This window comes from Schistocerca serialis, chromosome 11 (assembly GCF_023864345.2).
Source record: "Schistocerca serialis cubense isolate TAMUIC-IGC-003099 chromosome 11, iqSchSeri2.2, whole genome shotgun sequence".
Classification (NCBI taxonomy): domain Eukaryota; kingdom Metazoa; phylum Arthropoda; class Insecta; order Orthoptera; family Acrididae; genus Schistocerca; species Schistocerca serialis.
In genome coordinates this window covers 98,906,675-98,926,443 of record NC_064648.1, presented here as the reverse complement: position 1 = coordinate 98,926,443, position 19,769 = coordinate 98,906,675, and the positions used below count along the sequence as shown (strand labels likewise).

The 19,769-nt window shown below is 40.8% G+C and overlaps 1 protein-coding gene across 3 annotated transcripts in view; it reads right to left on the bottom strand.

Annotated features, from left to right (window-relative positions):
* LOC126426732 (sorting nexin-13-like) overlaps positions 1-19,769 on the bottom strand; it is a 399,890-nt gene that overhangs the window by 166,698 nt on the left and 213,423 nt on the right. For all 3 annotated transcript variants that reach the window (XM_050088694.1, XM_050088696.1, XM_050088695.1), the window contains 2 exons: positions 14,040-14,219; positions 6,948-7,165 (listed from right to left, as the gene is read on the bottom strand). In XM_050088694.1, coding sequence (XP_049944651.1) covers positions 6,948-7,165; positions 14,040-14,219 — 398 coding nt within the window. The remainder of the gene's footprint in view (positions 1-6,947; positions 7,166-14,039; positions 14,220-19,769) is intronic.

Sequence of the window (19,769 nt, the reverse complement as noted above, 5' to 3'; positions counted from 1 at the left end):
ACAGCTGAGATTGTGCCTTCTGATGGTAGCAGTGTACACTGTGCGACGATGGGTCTCTGCACTGCCCTACCACACAGTTTTGGAACTCTGAACTGTGTGCACTCTACAAAAGCAAGCTATGTTTTTTGCTCGTGTAGAGCAGACATTGAGTCGCAGACATGGACAATGAAAACACTATTAAAACACTTAAGCTTTTGCCAAAAGCTCCTCTATGTGCTGAGTAGTAATATATCATTTTAAAAATATTATTGTTATTCCATCCTGGACTTTACACTATTTGGTTTTGCTCTATGCTCTGTGTCCCATACTGCGTTCGTCTGCTACCTGTATCTTTGTTGACTGACCTTCATACTCGACACAGTTTTGACACTGAGAATTTTGGCAACAGAAATATTTTCCAATACCCTGGAAGAATAAATTGGTGATTCTGGTTCAGAAAGGGAAGCTGACAAGTCTAATACTGATTCAGATTTCTGTCCGGCTGAGTGCTCTGGTAAGCACTAAATAAAAGAAAATAACGTTGTGAAGGATTTGAAATATTGTACCATCCAAATGATACTGCACCAGACATGTCTGTCAAACAAACATACCAGTGGTAACCAAATTTTGTTACAACTCTGTGTATGCCTGAATGTTTCAAAAGACAACACAATCAGGAAAATTATATGTAAACACAGTGTCTACAAGTCTTTTTTTTTTTTTTTCCTCTCCAGAATAAAAACATGATTCCATAAAATAGTTTACATTAAGTGCTAAATTTAATATTTCATTGTAAAGATTTTTAATATTAGATAAGCCAGGTTTCATCATTTGAAGTAAAACTTCAGACACATTTATTGCACTCACAAAGTAATGATACCAGAAAAAGATGTTAAAAACATCAGCTCAGCAGCCCCATCCAGCATGGTTGAGGCCAGTCACTTGTTGTTGTTGTTGTCTTCAGTCCTGAGACTGGTTTGATGCAGCTCTCCATGCTACTCTATCCTGTGCAAGCTTCTTCATCTTCCAGTACCTACTGCAGCCTACATCCTTCTGAATCTGTTTAGTGTATTCATCTCTTGGTCTCCTTCTACTATTTTGACCCTCCACACTGCCCTCCAATACTAAATTCCTGATCCCTCGATGTCTCAGAACATGTCCTACCAACCGATCCCTTCTTATACTCAAGTTATGACACAAGCTCCTCTTCTCCCCAATTCTGTTCAACACCTCCTCATTAGTTACGTGATCTACCCGTCTAACCTTCAGCATTCTTCTGTAGCACCACATTTCGAAAGTTTCTATTGTCTTCTTGTCAAAACTAGTTATCGTCCATGTTTCACTTCCATACATGGCTACACTCCATACAAATACTTTCACTTAAATCTATACTCGATGTTAAGAAATTTCTCTTCTTCAGAAACACTTTCCTTGCCACTGCCAGTCTACATTTTATATCCTCTCTACTTCGACCATCATCAGTTATTTTGCTCCCCAAATAGCAAAACTCCTTTACTACTTGAAGTGCCTCATTTCCTAATCTAATTCCCTCAGTAGAACCTGAATTAATTCGGATACATTCCATTATCCTCGTTTTTCTTTTGTTGATGTTCATCTTATATTCTCCTTTCAAGACACTGTCCATTCCGTTCAACTCCTCTTCCAAGTCCTTTGCTGTCTCTGACAGAATTACAATGTCATCGGCCGAACCTCAAAGTTTTTATTTCCTCTCCATGGATTTTAATACCTAGTCTGAATTTTTCTTTTGTTTCCTTTACTGCTTGCTCAATATACAGATTAATGTGTTAAAATTTCATTGAAAATGCAATAAAATCATCTCGGTTTACAAGCCGCATCATCTCAAATAAAACACTCGAGCTTTCGATAGCTGTCATCACCATCATCATCATCAGGAGGTGTGACATCACTCAGTCCCGTGACAGGATGGAGCTGCTACTAGCTGCCAAACTCACCTTCCACGTATGTGCCACTTCGGTTCTCTCTGGAAGGTTCCAGGCGTTGTCATTACAACTATATAAGCAGAACACCTTGCCAGTCCTGGCAGTCATTGATTTCAAATTATAATGAAACAAGCCCTTAGAACACCTTCTTTCCCGTTAACAATGAGATCGACACTACACCAGTTTCTTCACATTATGACTACATTTCCAAGGTTAGACAAAATCGGATACACAAACACTACCAACTTTGTCAGTGCAAGGAGATATAATCCACACTGTAATTAAACTAATACTATCACATAACAGAAAAATGCCATATGTCTGTAAAATAATTTCTCTTTTATTTTTGTTTTTATGATCAGAGGAAAAGCAGAATGCATTATAACTTTTTTGAATGGATTTTTGCACTTCTGCATTTACATTTCTAAATCATATCTGTCACACATCGATTCAAAGACTGATTAATGACCAAATTTGACTAGTTTAATTAAAGACAGAAACGCCAGTTATTCTTAAGTTTTCAGTTATCTTCTTTACTATATAAATTAAGCGCACAACTAACCGAATAGCCATATAATTCCAAGAATCAAAGTTATTGTAACAAAACTGCTGAATCGACTAGTAAATGTGGTATTAACCACATATTTGAAAGTGTCTGTTTTTGTGTGCAAAGAAGAGGAAATTGCTCTGTCAGTTCATCAGCGATGTCAGTGATGGCAGTTAGTAGCTCGTTATGCTTCACAATGTTGCACGGCGAACTGTGTTTTTATAGATTATGACTGAGATACAGCAGTAATGAGGAAATGACATGGCTTTTGGAAATAAGCAAATGGAGAACAGAACTGGCAATGCAGTTGCTGTGAGTTGAGAAGCTAGTCATCACTGTCACACAACCGACACCCACGCATTTGGAGATAAAGCTGTCAACACTGCAGCCGCCTCCTGTGACTATTATTCAAATACAAATTGATGTTCTTCCCACTTAACGAGAAAAAGTTGTGTAGATTTTATTAAAATCAGTTCGTGTTTGTACTTTGACATTGATACAAAAATTATGTACATTGGTATAAACATGTAACAGCACAGGGCTGATAGGCAATAAAGTCACGTGCCAGAGTTGTTTTTGAGAAACTACAGAACTGTATTAGGAATTATTTGCAAGATTGTATGTAATGGAAGTAGTGAATTGTTTAACGGAAGAGTTTTGCCTGATATGCTATCTTAAATGACACTTTGACAGACGTAAACTGTAAAATGTAAATGTTGTGTGACTAGGGCCTCCTGTTGGGTAGACCATTCGGCGGTGATCAGGACAACACAACACCCAGTCCCTGAGTGGAGAAAATCTCCGAGACAGCTGGGAACAAACCCAAGCCCTCGAAAACAGTAATTGTGTGAACTGAAAGTTTTTGTCTACTATTATGCTACTTGGGAACTGACGTTACTTGACACTGACTCTTCAAACATCTTATGGGGACAATTTGCCAGGCAGCATAACTCAATTTCCCAGAAACTTCGCTTAGTAGAAGAGGAATCCAAATACATGAACACGTTTCAGCTTATCCACAGACACTCGACCACTTCTGAGGAAATTGCTGTTGAAATTTTCAATGTAATATACATGCCTTTTAGTGGTCGATGTTCGAATCCGATAATTTCTTTTTTCTACTCATGACCACAGAAGATTACTACACAAATGTTCCTTACAAGGACACTATGGTAACTGTAAAATTACAGCTGTGTTTCACAATAAGAATGTGTGTGTGTCTGTATTTTCAGAGGTTGCAAGCTTTTTAAATTCTCATACTCTTCTATTTCATTCTTAAAGCAATTCTTAATTGTTGCATTATATTCTCAAGTTTACTCTTCAGGAAGATTTTGTGCTTTCCCTCGGATGATACCACCCGTAGAAACATTCGAAACACCAAGAGCACGACGCAATGGCAGATTTCCCACAGCCTAAATCACACTCGGGAAAGAAATGTTTTTAGCATTGCTGAAGATGCATGTGTTGGCAACAATTTTGTGGCAAACCACACATAATGGATCACTTTTCCAAAAACTGCAACTTGCAGTTGATTATGCATCACAATACATTACAGGAATTTCACAGAAAGCAATTTCAAAAAAATTATTTAACTCATTCATTTTTTTAAATTCATTCACCAGACACATTATTAGAAGTAGATGAATAAGGACAATGTTATTTCAATACACACTGGAAAACAGTAGTATAATAATTGCATTTCACACACGTGGCAAAAAAGTGTGAAGCTGCAGTGCTAGCCACTATGCTACCAGTTGAGCTGAATGTATTGACACTGAAAGGCATCTAAATTCCATTGAAAACTTTGATGGTCATTTTCTCACAAATGTTTGAGTATCTACGGATAAACCGAGGTGCGTGTTCACTTACTTTGTCTCACCTTTTACTGAGCGAAGTTTCTGGGGGGTTGGTTGGGTTGTTTGTTGGAAGAGACCAAACAGCGAGGTCATCGGTCTCATCGGAGTAGGGAAGGAAGTCGGCCGTGCCCTTTCAAAGGAACCATCCTGGCATTTGCCTGGAGCGATTTAGGGAAATCACAGAAAACCTAAATGAGGATGGCCGGACGCGGGATTGAACCATCGTCCTCCCGAATGCAAGTGCAGTGTGCTAACTACGAAATTTCCGGGGAATCGGGTTATGGCACCTACAGTGTTCTCACGATTAGTGAAAAATATTACTTGCAAATACTCCCCTTGTTTGGATGAAATGATTTTGAAAACATTTTAAAGTTACGTATTAATCAGAGAGTTTACCATACTTGTTGAAATCTCAACTGATTTTGATATTGGGTATAGGGTCTACTGTATTTACTCGAATCTAAGCCGCACTTTTTCTACAGTTTTTGTAATCCAAAAAAACTGCCTGTGGCTTAGAATCGAGTGAAAAGTAAGCGGAAGTTCTGAAAAATGTTGGTAGGTGCCTCCACAGCTAACTTCTGCCATATAATATATGTAGCGCTACACAGTCATGTTTTGCAGGCACAAAGATAAATACTGGCGCCAAAACCTATGCATCAGTTAAAAAAAAAAAAAAGAGAGAGAGAGAGAGAGAGAGAGAGAGAGAGAGAGAGAGAGAGAGAGAGAGAGAGAGAGAGGGGTGGAAGACGAGCTTTTTTTCTCTGCCCAGAGTTTCGACCACTGCATTTTCATACATTATCCAATGAAGTAAATACAAATTCCGTATTGTTCATCTTCGAATGTAGCAGCATTTCAATGTACTACGAAAATACGTTCTGAATTTTTTCCTACCTGTGAGACGAGATGGTTGCTAATAGGAACTTTTACGAATAGTGAATCACATGCAGTATTCTCTTCACCAGAAGACTAATACGAATATAAACATTTTGCCATGTATTCTTTCGTGTTTGCTGCTATCTTATTTAAATCCTGTCTGCCTAATAAACTACGAAACCAGATTGAGACAACAGCAAATGCGGAAGAATATACATATAATGTCATGTTTATATTTGTATTATTGTTATGCCTAATAGTGATACAGTCAGAAATGAAGCACGGCAATTGACAAGATTTTTAAATCTAAGATGACTATAATTTTTGTGCAAAATGTAACATACTAAAGAGGCGTCTGCAAAGATTTTCAACCGGAGAAAATTTTTCGCTAAACTCTCATTCAGAACATCTTCTATCATATGCAGTATATTATTTGGTTCTTGTTGATCATTATCAAAAAAAGCAGCAATGTAAGTAACAACAAATAGCAGTCTCTTGCTATTGTTTCGCTATGAGACAATTCATCTTTCTTTTTTTATTGTAAGCGGCGACAGTGCGCACAAAAGCAAGCCATGCTGCAAGCAGCGACAGGTCATAAACACTCATTATCAGAACGCAACAAACAATGCATGACACAGTACAATAAAGCATTTTTAGCTTAGAATTATGTAAACACCTATAACAAAGAGAACGGCACTTATCAGATCAAAGCAAAATACAGCAATCGATTCAAACCAGACGAAGCACGTGAAAAAGGAAGGGTACCCGTATAAATACGGACAGAGCGCCTGACGCATAGCAATGGCTACCTGGTAAAAGCTTAACTGCTAAGCTTACGACTCGAACCAAACTACTGTAGCTGTACCGTCATTCATTCGACCTAAATTGTGTCTCATATTACAACTGACCAACTTTGTTTCGATTTGGAGGTGCAGCCTAAAACTTTTCCCTCCTCTTGAATTTCGAGTCTCAAATTTCAGGTATGGCTTAGATTCAGGAAATTTTTTTTCCCTCGATTTCGAGTCTCATTTTTAGGTGCGGCTTAGATTCGAGTGCAGCTTAAATTTGAGTAAATACAGTATGGACAGCCTAGAAGCTAGTAACATTGAAGTTACATCACATAAAACCTCACTTGCAGTACTAAAAGAATATTCCTCATTAATGGTATTTGATTCGTTTTGTGTCTCTGACCCATTAACTCTAGGACCTTCAGTGTTAAAACTTCAAGGAAAGATAAATGCTATTGCCCTCAATGGTTGGAGGTTTGCACACTATAACAAAAGTCTTTTTTTTTTTTACTTAGATGTCTAAGAGATAATCGATGAAGTGTAATCTCTAAAGATATTTGGACTGACTAAATACAAGTTTGCAGAATTATCCAGTCTACGTAACTGATGCAATGACAAGTAGTTGTACACATACGACAAATGTAACTAAAACCAGAGCAAACAATTGACACACACAGTCCGATAGACACACTACTACATGAAACCACCACAAGCTGTCTTTGCATTTGTTAGCCATTTCACAACCATCATACTAATATTCAAAGTTTTACAGGTAAATGAGCTCAATGGGTAGTAGACTGGCTTACTTGCCTCACGATAAAATATCTCAAATTTGTAAAGACTGCGACACGTCGCTCATAAAGTGACCTGTGCGCAACATCCGCACCTCACCGTACAACAGACTTATTGGGCTTTGCTCTCGGCCTTCTGGCGGGTGCCTTACCTTTTCAGAGAGGTACTGCTCGAATATGCTGTAGGCCGCTTCACGCATGCTGTCGGGCTGCGGGGGCTGGTGTGCCGGGGGCGGAGCATCGCCCGCCTTCCTGCCGCCTCCGGCCACGACGCCCCCGGACGGTGCTGCCGCTCCCGCCACCGTCACGCCAGCTCCCATCTTGTGCAGCTCTAGGTCCGATATCTGCTGCTCGGCAGAGACTCTCCAACCTGAGAGGTTATGGACACACTGCAGGTTACCAACTACACATCAATCACTACTTTACTGTAAGGACAAAGGTGTCATTTGTGGTCTCTCTAGAGTGACAGTGGTGAACAGTAGTTTTGATTGCCCTATGTTTGGGGATGCAGAAAACAGGCGGGGGCAGGGAGTGGGAGGTGTAGCAGGGTAGGGGTGGGGAAACATTTCATTTCATAGTGTGCTACCTGTGGGAGTGTTAAGGGGGGAAGAGTATATTGGGGGGGGGGGTTGCACTACAATGCAGAATTCTCCCAACCCCATGCACTGTGGTATTCTGCTGCCCACGCAATGAACACAATACCCGTGTCTGCACCAATTCCACCCCTGTTCCAAAGCCCTTCCCCCCACAGCTCATACCCCTGTAATAAACGTAGCTGCAACACCTGTCCCACACATCCAGCCACTAGTACCTACTCCAGTCCTGCCTCGGGCATCTTCTGTCCCGTCAAAATAGGGCCACCGGTGAATGCAGTCACACAATCTACCAACCTATCTCCAATCACTGTGTGGCAGTGTGCACTAGCACGACCACTGAGAGCTGTTTTTCCACAAAAATGGCAACTGCAAAACTGCGACCGGGGGCAGAATCGACAGGCCTGTTACCGAACGTGCCGCTCTAAACGGCGTGCTATATTTCCGACAGCTGCTTTGCGACCCGTTTCTGGTAACAAGTGATGACCTACCCTCCTTTATAAGCTTCGATATGGAGCTATTCGTAGATGACAATACCTTCCTAAATTATAACAATCATCTGAATAAGCTAAAAGAGTTTCTCGACAATACGCTGGCCCAAGCATCATATTGGTTTGGCTCAAATGGATTTCTCCTGAATAAGAATGGAACACCAAACATGGTATTTAGTCCAAAGGACAAAGGCTCTTTTAATAATACTGGTTATATAAAAGTTCTTGGGAGTATACTTAGATGACAAACTGTCCTGGGAGCAACACACAAAATACATTAGCATTAAATTGTCTATAGCAGTTTATTAATCAAGATGTCTTATGGAATGTGTAATAGCCAAGTGTTAAACTATACAAAAGGAATCTGCATGAAGTAAAATGTAGAAATAATATTCACAGTCACAACACAAGAAAAAATAAGTCTATGCGTATGTCATACCATACACTGCCAAAGACAATAAATAGCTATAAGCTACTAGGTCATAAACTATTCAATAAGTTTCCACAAGTGGCACATCTTCTAAAACATGTTTTTAGGAAAACATTCAATAAATTGCTTGTTGCCAACCCCTTTATGAATTAAGAGCAATTGTCGACTAAGACATGGAATTTTAAGCTAACAACTGACACGCTGTACTGTTCTATTTAGTAATGTAATAATTACACTGTATAAAATATTTGCCTATTGCTGTCCATTCTCATTACCCCCCCATAGCCTCAAACTTTGCTATTCCCCATCTGCCTGTATCTCCTTCCCTGCTCCCACATGTGCCTTCTGTCACCCCCCCCCCCCCCCCCCCCCCGCCCCCCACCTCTCCCCTGTACACTGCCTTCACCTTCTCTGTTCCTGCTTTACCTCCCACTCCATATCTCTTCTTCCGTACCTCCACTACCCACCACAGTCAAGATCACTACTCACTGCAGTCAGACTTTGTCCTCATTCCGTAAAAACAGAACCCTTATAGAATCTCTTTGTTGTCTGTTTGTCTGTCCATCCATGTATCAATCCGAACTCAGGAAGTGATACACACATTACATTCAAATTGATATCAAATACTTAGGTCTATGGTCCCTTTACACTGTAACAAATTTAAGCTTGTACGTCAATACAATCAAAAGATACAGCCATTTATGTCACACACTTTGATATCTTGCCAGTATCAATTCCGATCACATGGGAAAAATAATCAAAATTCTCAATTCCCAGGATGGATGAACCATCTACAGACCCACGCATCATAAAGTTTGTACGGACCCCACAGTGCGCAGAACCCACTTGCACATGCACCCAGGTGTGCACGTAAATGTTTCAATAAAATTTCAGGGTATGAGACGAAGACTTTGACAATTTCTGGGCTATGGGTGATATTAATCACCAAAATAATTACCTGAATGATTTATGCACGTATAATTCAGTTAACTGCCGATGCCCAAGAGATGGCTCTCGTTCTAAGAAAAGCTGTATTATGAATATCGATTACATGTGAATGGAAACTGTGGAATAGTATGCAAGAAGTTTTTCTTGAATACTTTTGACATTTCTAATGGATGACTTCTCTAGGCTTTTAACAAAAAGCGAGGAAGAAGGTACACCTCACCTTGATGGAAGGGGCAAACATCGGAACAAATTCTCTGTACTGGGAGGTCTGATCAATAATGTAAAGGAACACATCAAAAGCTTACCAGTTTCCGAGAGCCTTGATGCAAGGAAGGATAATCCCCACAAAAGGTTTTAAATCCTGAGCTTTGTGTGGCCAAAACATAAGATTTGTACAAAGACAAATTCATATCTCAGAATAAAGAAATTGTGAGGGACCACATCTATCGAAAAATCTTTGACCAAAACTTCAATCTGTCATTTCGACCACATTACAGCACTTGCTCTTTTTGTGACAAATTGAGCTTTGAAATGGACACTGCTACCAATGCAGAAGAAAAAAGAAAGCTTCAAAAAGAAGAGGAGCTTCACCTTAGGAGGGCTGAAGCTGCAAGAACAGCAATGGTGACAGACACAGCATGTACCAAAGAGGCAGATTCCCAGATGTTCATGTTTATCTTTGACCTGCAAAAAGCACTTGCATTTTCTAAACTGACAACATCTATACCATACTGCAAAAGAAACACATACGCGTATAATTTTGGATGCCACAATTTAACTGGCGGCAAAATCCTTATGTATTTTTGGGATGAAACATCTGGATCAAGTGGTTCACAGGAAATTGGTACATGTTTATTGAAAAGTATGTTACTTTTCAAAAACAGGTAGTTGCATACAGTGACACGTGTGGTGGGCAAAACAGGAACATAAACATTGCCCTAACACTAATGAAAGTGACACAATCTCCTCAATTTCATGTCAACATTACTGATTTAAAGTACCTGCTCCCAGGTCACTCATACCTGCCAAATGAAAGGGATTTTGATCAGATAGAAAAACAATTAAATGAGAAAGAGTTTGTTTTCCCCAGATATTTTTGAAACAATTAGGAAAACTGGCAGAAAAAATAAATTTGTATGCACAGGAATGAAGCATTCTGACTTTTTAGCACTGAAACAGTTACAAAATACAGTGGTAAGAAGGATGCAGAATGAGGAGTATGTTCAATGTTAATTGGCTGAAAATAAAATGGATGTGTTTTGAGAGACAGAAGCCATACAAAATGCTCTACAAGAAAACACTGAATGATGACACTGACTTTCACGTACTAAACTTTGCTCCAAAACATAGTAGAGGGAGACCACACGTGTATGGTACTATTGCAGTTTCACAACTTTACCCACACATGAGAAAAGTGCTGAAAAAGAAAAAGCAGGATATGCTTGATCTGCTCCCTTATATTCCAGCTATCAAACATAGTTATTTACTTGCTCTAAAAACCAAAGACAGAGGTCTGGAACAAGAAGAAGAAGAAGAAGAATGTAATCCTTAGTTTTACAGAAACCAATTGACCTGAAACATATCTGACTGTGTAGTTCAATTATACATGTGAATTCAATAAGAAGGTGTACATTACAACTGCAATAAAAATTATTTGCAATAAAAGAATTAACAGGTTTATATACAATGTTCAATTTATTTTATTTCAATAGTGGTACAGCTCTATTACCACCACTTTTCTGCCTATAATGCTGCTGAAATTAATGATCCAAACAAATAGAAAGAAAGGTTCATCTGTAGCAATGAGCCATATACTTGAATATTTCTGGTATCTCAACTGCAGATTTTTCAGCCCTCATTTAAGTTTAGGACTTTGTATCTCAAAATGCACAAAAATGGACTTGTACCACTATTGAATTAAGTCCTTCAAGTAATCAGGTAACTGTATTTCCTCACGTAATTCTATCCACTGTCACAAACTTCAACCAACGTTAATGTGGATAAATCAATATACCAATGCTCACATTCCTCACAGTACAATGAAATTATAGCATTCTTTATTCATTTTCTTTAGTCCACTTTCTTCATCACAATAATGAGCCAATTACACACAAAATTACGTTTACGTCAACATTTATGATAATTATTTTGTCGCAACCCCCCCGCAATCCTGAATACTGAACTACATTTACAATGTCTATCATACCACTTTCTCTTATCTTTATTAGTTTCTACTACTATCATTGTAACATTTACATGTCTATGCTACACTACACCAAGTTTTCCTACACCGTCTTTTTGCACTCTCAGTCGGGTGTCCCTTTACAATGGTGGATGAAGCTCCATAGATTGTTATTATTGTAATTGCTTTTTACTAATTTCACAATTGCTTTTATCAGCTATTCTTATCAGTGCACACATCAGTGTTGTTGTAGGTACCAGGGCACCAATACTCACTGGTACGAGTATCACAGAAGTGCCTCATTCTCCCACCAGTTTATAGGATACGCATCAAGGTTTTTCGTCACCCATTAAATAAACACTGAACATATGTAGACTGAAGTGATGAATGAAAATTTGTACCAAGGCTCGGATTCAAATCCGGCTCTCCTGCTCACTACGCCGACTTGCTAACCACAACACAACCCTGGCACAGTGGCTCTGCACAGCCAAACAGAGTACCCTAGCACGTCTCTCTCCTTAATCGAAACTCCCATTCGTGGCTCAGCCCACTTGGAATTCCCACTAAAATCTAACAGCATTGCAGAGACACTCCAACTCTATTGGAATAGCACTTCAGCATCAAGCAAAATTGGGCAACCTGCCTGAAATGCAAGCATAGGTGCTATTAATTAAATCAAACTACACAGTTCCAGAGTCTTAAACATCTACAATGTATATATGCAGACTCAAGTGACGAATGAAAATTTGTACCAAGCTGGAACTCGAACCCAGGTCTCCCACTCAATAGCAAAGCCAACGTGCCAGGACGGTGTAGTGGTTTGTTGATCTGCCTAGTGAGCAGGAAACTCGGGTTCGAATCCCGACCTCGGTACAAATTTTTATTCATCGCTTCAGTCTGTGTATGTACAAGGTGATTATAATTAATGTTAAACTTTCAAAATGCTGTAGAAATAACACCACTGGTCAGAATGACGTCAAATTGAACAGAATATTGTCAGAGAAAGGACAAAACGTATGGCAGAAGAAAAAAACTAGTGTGAAAATTGATCAACAGATGGCACTGTATGTGTCAGCATATGTAAATGAGAACACCTGTCACAAGGATGACCCATTGAAGTTGGTGTAAACACACTGAATACACGGCTTTTCCTCCTTTTGTGTCTGCGACGGTCGCCATGACAGTCTCAATGCAGGATCGCACACTGCTTGTAGAGCTGTATTACAAAAATGATTACTGGGCACACCTCATTCAGGAGAAGTTGTGGACACTGAAGGGTTTGACAAAAGGTGTTGGTCCGATGCCTGCCATGGGTCTGGAGAAAATGATTCAGAAATTCAAAAAGACGGGTTCCTTTGGTGTGCAACCTGGTAGGAGGAGGAAACGAATTGATTCAACGTCACTGGGAGCAGTGGCCACAGCAATGCTGGAGGAGACAAGCGGTGGTGTGCAAATGTGTAGTGCAAGGAGAATTGCCCGAACATTGGACATACCCATGAGTACGGCACATGCAATCCTACAAAACATCCTTTTTTGCTATCCATTGCTTCCTGTTGACCTGCCAGCAACAGAGACCTTTGGTTTAGACTTTCTTGCTCACATGGAAGTGGACAATGATTAGCCATGGAAGATTTTGTGAACAGATGAAGCCCACTTCCATCTGACAGGATATGTCAACACAGAGTTGTCAAATATGGGCAACAGAAAATCCACACAGAAATCAAACAGTACCACTTCATCCTGAAAAAGCCACTGTGTGGTGCGAGTTTACAGCATCATTTATTATCAGCTGCCATTTCCCTACAGCTTGGCCATCCTTATCACCTGATCTTAATCCGTGTGACTTCTGGCTGTGGAGCTATCTGAAAGATGATGTGTTCAACGTTCTGATTGCAAACTTAGCTGCACTGAAGACACACACGCATTCTGAACGTGATCGTGGAAACACTTCGATCAGCTGTGGAATAATGATGCTTCTCGATTTCAACTTGTTGCAGAAAACGGTGGACAGGATATTGAACATCTTTTGTGGTAGTCACATGGAAAGTAATAATCCAATTTGATTTGGATTGATGCTCTTTCACACGGTTTTTGGCTTCAGCACAATAAAAACCAATGTGGGTGATGTTTTTATGTGGTTTTTGGCCTCAGGACAGTTAAAACCTGATTTTTCCCATTCAATGTGATATGACCTTGCCGTGGTGGATGGGCTTACGTAACTAACAATATCACACCTGTACACCCACGAACACTGAGTAGTACAGTTTGTTTACCGTCAAACATACACCATAGGCATTGTTGTACAATTCATTCGTCATTTGTAGTCGACCACTATTAAATTATGATGCTTACAGCACCATTTATTGTTACAGTTTGTAACTATTTATTTTTGTTCTACCATATGTTTTCCCCCTTCTCCGATAACATTCTGCTGCAATGTGATGTCATTCTGACCAATATTATTTCTACAGTGGTTTGAAAGTTTAACTTTAATTATAATCACCCTGTGTATCACAGATGTTTGAGACTTGCGGAAGTCTCTGGGACCGTGTAGTTTTATTTCGTTACAAAGATAGTAAACACGGTGAATCGCAACTCACCTTCGACATTCAGGTAGAAGAAGAGATAGGCCTGTGCCCCGATGCTGGTCATGTAGTCGATGAAGTAGGAGAGTGCCACGTTGTTCTTGAGCACGACGTCCAGCGGTAGCGAAAAGAGCCGCACCCCGCCGGCTCCCCCAGAGGGCACCAGCCGCCCCCAGTCCAGCTGCGACGGCAGGCCTGTGCAGGGGCGAGTCTGAGCTCGAGACAAGTCAGAAACGGAGGGCGGCGTCAGAGCCGCCGGTCACACACCCATCAAACACAGACGGGGCCCACAGCAGCATGCCACAACACAGCCGAGTAGCCGGGGGCGGCAGCGGAAACAGTGCACACACAAAATAAGGGAACTGACACCTTCGTGCAAGCAATAGGACACCAGCATTTATATTTCCATTACCTGTAACCAACCTCAGATCTCCAGAATGTATTTCCACTCTGCAGCAGAGTGCACACCGGTTTCAAACTTTCCAGCAGATAGGAATTGTGTGCCAGACCGGGTCACAAACTTCGGACCTTTCCCCTTTTGTGGGCAATGCTCTACAGACTCAGCTGTCTGAGCACAACTCACGACCCACCGGTAGCAGTTACTTCTATAAAATATCTGGGAGTATGCGTGCGGAACGATTTGAAGTGGAATGATCGTATAAAATTTATTATTGGTAAGGCAGGTACCAGATTGAGATTCATTGGGAGAGTCCTTAGAAAATGTAGTCCATCAACAAAGGAGGTGGCTTACAAAACACTCGTTCGACCTATACTCGAGTATTGCTCAACAGTGTGGGGTCCGTACCAGGTCGGGTTGACGGAGGAGATAGAGAAGATACAAAGAAGAGTGGCGCATTTTGTCCCAGCGTTCTTTGGTAAGCGTGATAGCATTACGGAGATGTTTAGCAAACTCGAGTGGCAGACTCTGCAAGAGAGGTGCTCTGCATAGCGATGTAGCTTGCTGTCCAGGTTTCGAGAGAGTACGTTTCTGAATGAGGTATCGAATATATTGCTTCACCCTACTTATACCTCCCGAGGAGATCAAGAATCTAAAATTAGAGAGATTCGAGCATGCACGGAGGCTTTCCGGCAGTCGTTCTTCCCATGAACCATACACTACTGGAACAGGAAAGGGAGGTACTCCGCCACACACCATTGGGTGGCTTGCAGAGTATAGATGTAGACCCGTCTTCGTGGCAAAGGTCACGAGTTCCCGACCTATCCGGCACGCATTTTATCTGCCGGGAAGCTTCAAACCGACGCCCCCTCCTCTGAAAAGTGAAAATGCATTCTGGTAACAATCCCCTAGACCACGATTAAGCAGCGTCTCCACAGTACCCTTTGATCAGGAGTGCTAGTCCAGTATAATATACAAGGAAACATCTGCAAAGTTTGGAAGGTGGGAGAAGGGGTAGTGTCAGAAGTAAAACTTTAGGGCCGGGTCACGCATCGTGCCCAGATAGCTCAGTCGGTAGAACACCTGCTCGGGAAAGCAAAATGTCACAGGTGCAAATCCCAGTTCAGCACACAGTTTTAATCTATCAAGAAGATTTAGCATAACATCTACTTCTATGGGTACAGTTCTAATAGATTCCACAACAGTTTCAACACTCAGTGTGAGCTATTTCCAGGTTCACATCAGCAACAAAAAGCAGACAGTGTATGGTACCTTAAAACTTGAAATAGTCTTTACCAAACCAATTATTAGCAAACCGTACAACATATACACAATGCATGCATAACAAAGGTAAATTTCAAGAAACTACAATAGCAATTTTGAAAGTGCAACAATCAGGAATATGCACCACAGCACCAAACATTTACCGAGCAAAAATCGAGGCCCCAGCACGAAAGTCATTTGAGGAAGCACTTTTAAATATACGACACCACTAACTGTTAAATGTGAATGAAGTTCTTTTATCATACTTGTGTCTAACTGCTGTATCTAATTTGCAATCTGTATCCTTATAACATGAGCTATTTTGTTATGGAGAATAAACATTACTCTCTTATGATTTTTGTCTGTGCTCAGTTGGGTCTAATGTTTCTTTTTTTTTATTTCCTACTGGTTTCAAAGCAATGGTGACTTCATCTTCAAACACTTTTGTCTTCACTTGGAATGATCAAATTGCAATTTAAGATGAACCTGAAACACAGCATATTTAATCCAACCATTTGCTACAGATACAACTCATCACCTTGTTATTACAAATACAGAATCGTGACTGCTACATAAATGCACATAAATTTATCGACTTTTACATTTAACAAATTATTTCACATGCTTATTATTACAGATGTACTGTCTACCACCATGAACATTATGCAGTAACTGTTTTCAGTTGTAGTTAGTTAATTCTGGAGATATCACGATTTTCAGATATAATTTCATTATCATGTAAAAATACACATGTCAAAATTGAAACCTCAGAACCAACAACTTAGCTTTGTAGACTGGCTGTTCGCAATTCTGAAAAAGTGATTCTTTTGGGTCAAATTTCTGAAATTCCGAGATACCACCCTTTTCATACCTTGTAATATTTCAAAATCCCGTTCCAGTAATACTGACACCCAAAATCTTCTGAACATGATAATGTTCTTAGATCTCCAATATTTTGTTTTTTATAGAAAATATTCAAATTTTATAATGAAAAAAATCAGTAATAATGGCAGAAAACCTTTTGCAATCAACATTCATTTTATCATTATAATTGAATTTAGGTCACCATTATTTCAAATATGTTATCAAAACTCATTCAGATTTTAAACTTCTGTTAAATAAATTAAAGATGGCTGCACCCTTAGAAGCCAGGGAAGCTTTGATGAGCATGAAGTCATACATTACAATATTACAAAGCAGCACCTTGTGTTTCTTCATTTGTCACATGAAGTGGTCGGTACTAAAAATCTGGGCTGGTTACCTTTATAATTTCTCTCTTTTTCTTCGCTGATTAATATAGCTTGCTCTTGCAATTGACTGAAAACCATGAAGTGAGTCATTGGCACCAAACAGGGAGACTGTAAATGGCCTGACATGAGGTTACATCAGGGCATTGGATTGTGAATTCATGAGAGCACATACTATGTCAGTAATAATAGTGAAAGCCTTAGTAAAGTGTACCACGCAGGAGTAGTATAGAAAGTGTCAAGAACGATGTTATTGTAAGGACAACGGCTGGTGAGCAAATTAAGAACTGAGCCTTTAATTGTGTACATGTCAGTAAACGACCAGTGAGCAGTTATTACAGTGAACGTATTTTGAGACTGTATAACTGAATAAATTGTCTATAAATTACAATGCTGTATGTCCGTGTTTAACTGACACGTTTACAACTTCAAACTCCAGGGCACTTCTACGATCGAGATTCACAGTTCGCAGCGACAAATGGAAGACAGAGCAGCTTGGCATGGTAAGGAACACACAATTTGAAAACATTTCAGACTTGCCAATCTTATAATAAACACACCAGGGGATGCTGGAGTACATTAATTTTGCTTACTTGCAGTGGTATTCCACAGCAATCACAGGGCTAATGTATCATAGGGTGAAGCCACAGTTGCTCTGAAGTCAATAGTAAATATAGTACATATGAGGTATATTCAGCGAGTAAGTGTACTGGGACCATAACGGGCCATTGTTGGGGAGGTCCCCTTAACAGAGCGAGCATTGCAGGAACACTTTAGCACAACTCACATTGATACGTCCAGTTGTGTGAAAGATGTCAATTAGAAATGTCACCCAGTTCAAGCCACACACTGTAGTCTGCTTCCTAATCATGGAAGGAATAATACGTACCAAACTTTTTTCGGAAATCAAAATGGTTTATGGTAAAATTGTCGATGACAGAATAAGAGTGTTTAAGTGGTGTATGGAATTTAGTGGAGAGAAGGAAAATGTTGATGCCAAACAGAGGCATGGAAGACCTTTTTTGCTGGAAAAAAAAAAATCAAAGAAAATGTTCCTGAAGACTGCTAATTGACAGGGAATGAAATTTCTGCGATATATACACAAATCTTTAGAGCTGTCTCAAATCACACACTCATAGAAATGCTGATTACTGGTTACTTTGTGCAAGATAGGTTTCAAAACAGCTGACAGGGCAGTACGAGAAAAATTGGGTCAAAAGTCCCCATGAGTTTCTCGAACACCTCGAATTGGAAGGTGAGGATTTTCTGAGCTCTACTGTGACTGGAGACGAAATGTGGGTGGCACATTACACAGCTGGCAGAAAAAAGCAGGCATCACACCAATTCCCCGCCTGCCAAAAATCTCAAAACCACAATTTCAGGCAAAATAGCCATCAATGCACAATGATACTGCTCTACTAAAACAAACAAAAGGAGTATTCAAAACAAAAAGAGGGGAAAGCTGACAAGAGGAGTGCGCCCACTGCACGACAACACCCGTCCTCTCACTGTCTTAGCCAATCTTGGACTCATTTGGTTGGGCTGTTCGGAACACCCCCCCCCCCCCCCCCCCCCCCCCATATTTCTCTTGACTTGGTGCCTTCATGTTATCGCTTTTTCACCTCCCTGAAGGCACACACGAGTGGAATTAATTTTTCAACTGATGAGCAGGAGGTTCTGAAGTGGAGGAAGGAGCCAGCAGGAGAGTTCTTTGAGGAGGGCATAAAGCAGCTTCCACCACACCTCGCCACATGCATTGCACGGGATGGTGATTACGTGGAAAAATTCAACAAGTGTATCAGCAATATCATGTAATTCTTTTCAAATACATTTCTTTCTGTTTCCGAACAGGCCTTGTACATACACACATCAAAAAAAGTTTTGCATTGCGCCGATTCCCAGAACTCCTGAAGAAAGATGTTGACTGTGGATATTGTATCACAGACACAGTCTCTCTGACTGTTCAGAGATGTCATTAAACCTGCCCAAAGATGTAAACAGCCATGCACGAGCAGTGCCTATTAGACAGAAGGGGTCCGACAGCCAACCAGTTCCAGTCATTACACCAGGAAGAAGGTACACGGCTCGTGTTGTCTGCAGTTCAACCGCGCCTAGACGGTCAATACCGCAGTTCGATCACATCCGCATTGTTGCTTTGTGCCAGGAAGGACTCTCAACAAGGGAAGTGCTCAGGCATCTCGGAATGAACCAAAGCGATGCTGTTTGGACATGAAGAAGATACAGAGAGACAGGAACTGTCGGTGACATGCCTCGCTCAGGCTGCCTGAGGACTGCTGCTGCAGTGGATGACCACTACCTACAGATTACAGCTCAGAGGAACCCTCACAGCAATGCCACTGTGTTGAATAATGCTTTTCGTGCAGCCACAAGACGTCGTGTTACAACTCAAACTGTGCACAATAGGCCGCACGATGCGCAACTTCACTCCCGACGACCACGGTGAGGTCCACCTTTGCAACCACGACACCGTGCAGAGCGGTACACACATGCCAACTGGACCGCTCAGGATTGGCATCACGTTCTCTTCACCGTTGAGTGTTGCATATGCCTTCAACCAGACAATCGTCAGAGACGTGTTTGGAGTGCAGCAAGGTGGAAGTTCCCTGTTGTTTTGGGGTGGCATTTTATGGGGCCAATGTACGCCACTGGTGGTCACGGAAGGTGCCGTAATGGCTGTACGATACGCGAATGCCGTCCTCTGACCGATAGTGCAGCATATTGGGGAGGCATTCGTCTTTGTGGATGACAATTCGTGCCCCCATCAAGCACATCTTGTGAATGACTTCCTTCAGGACAACTACATCGCTCGACTAGAGT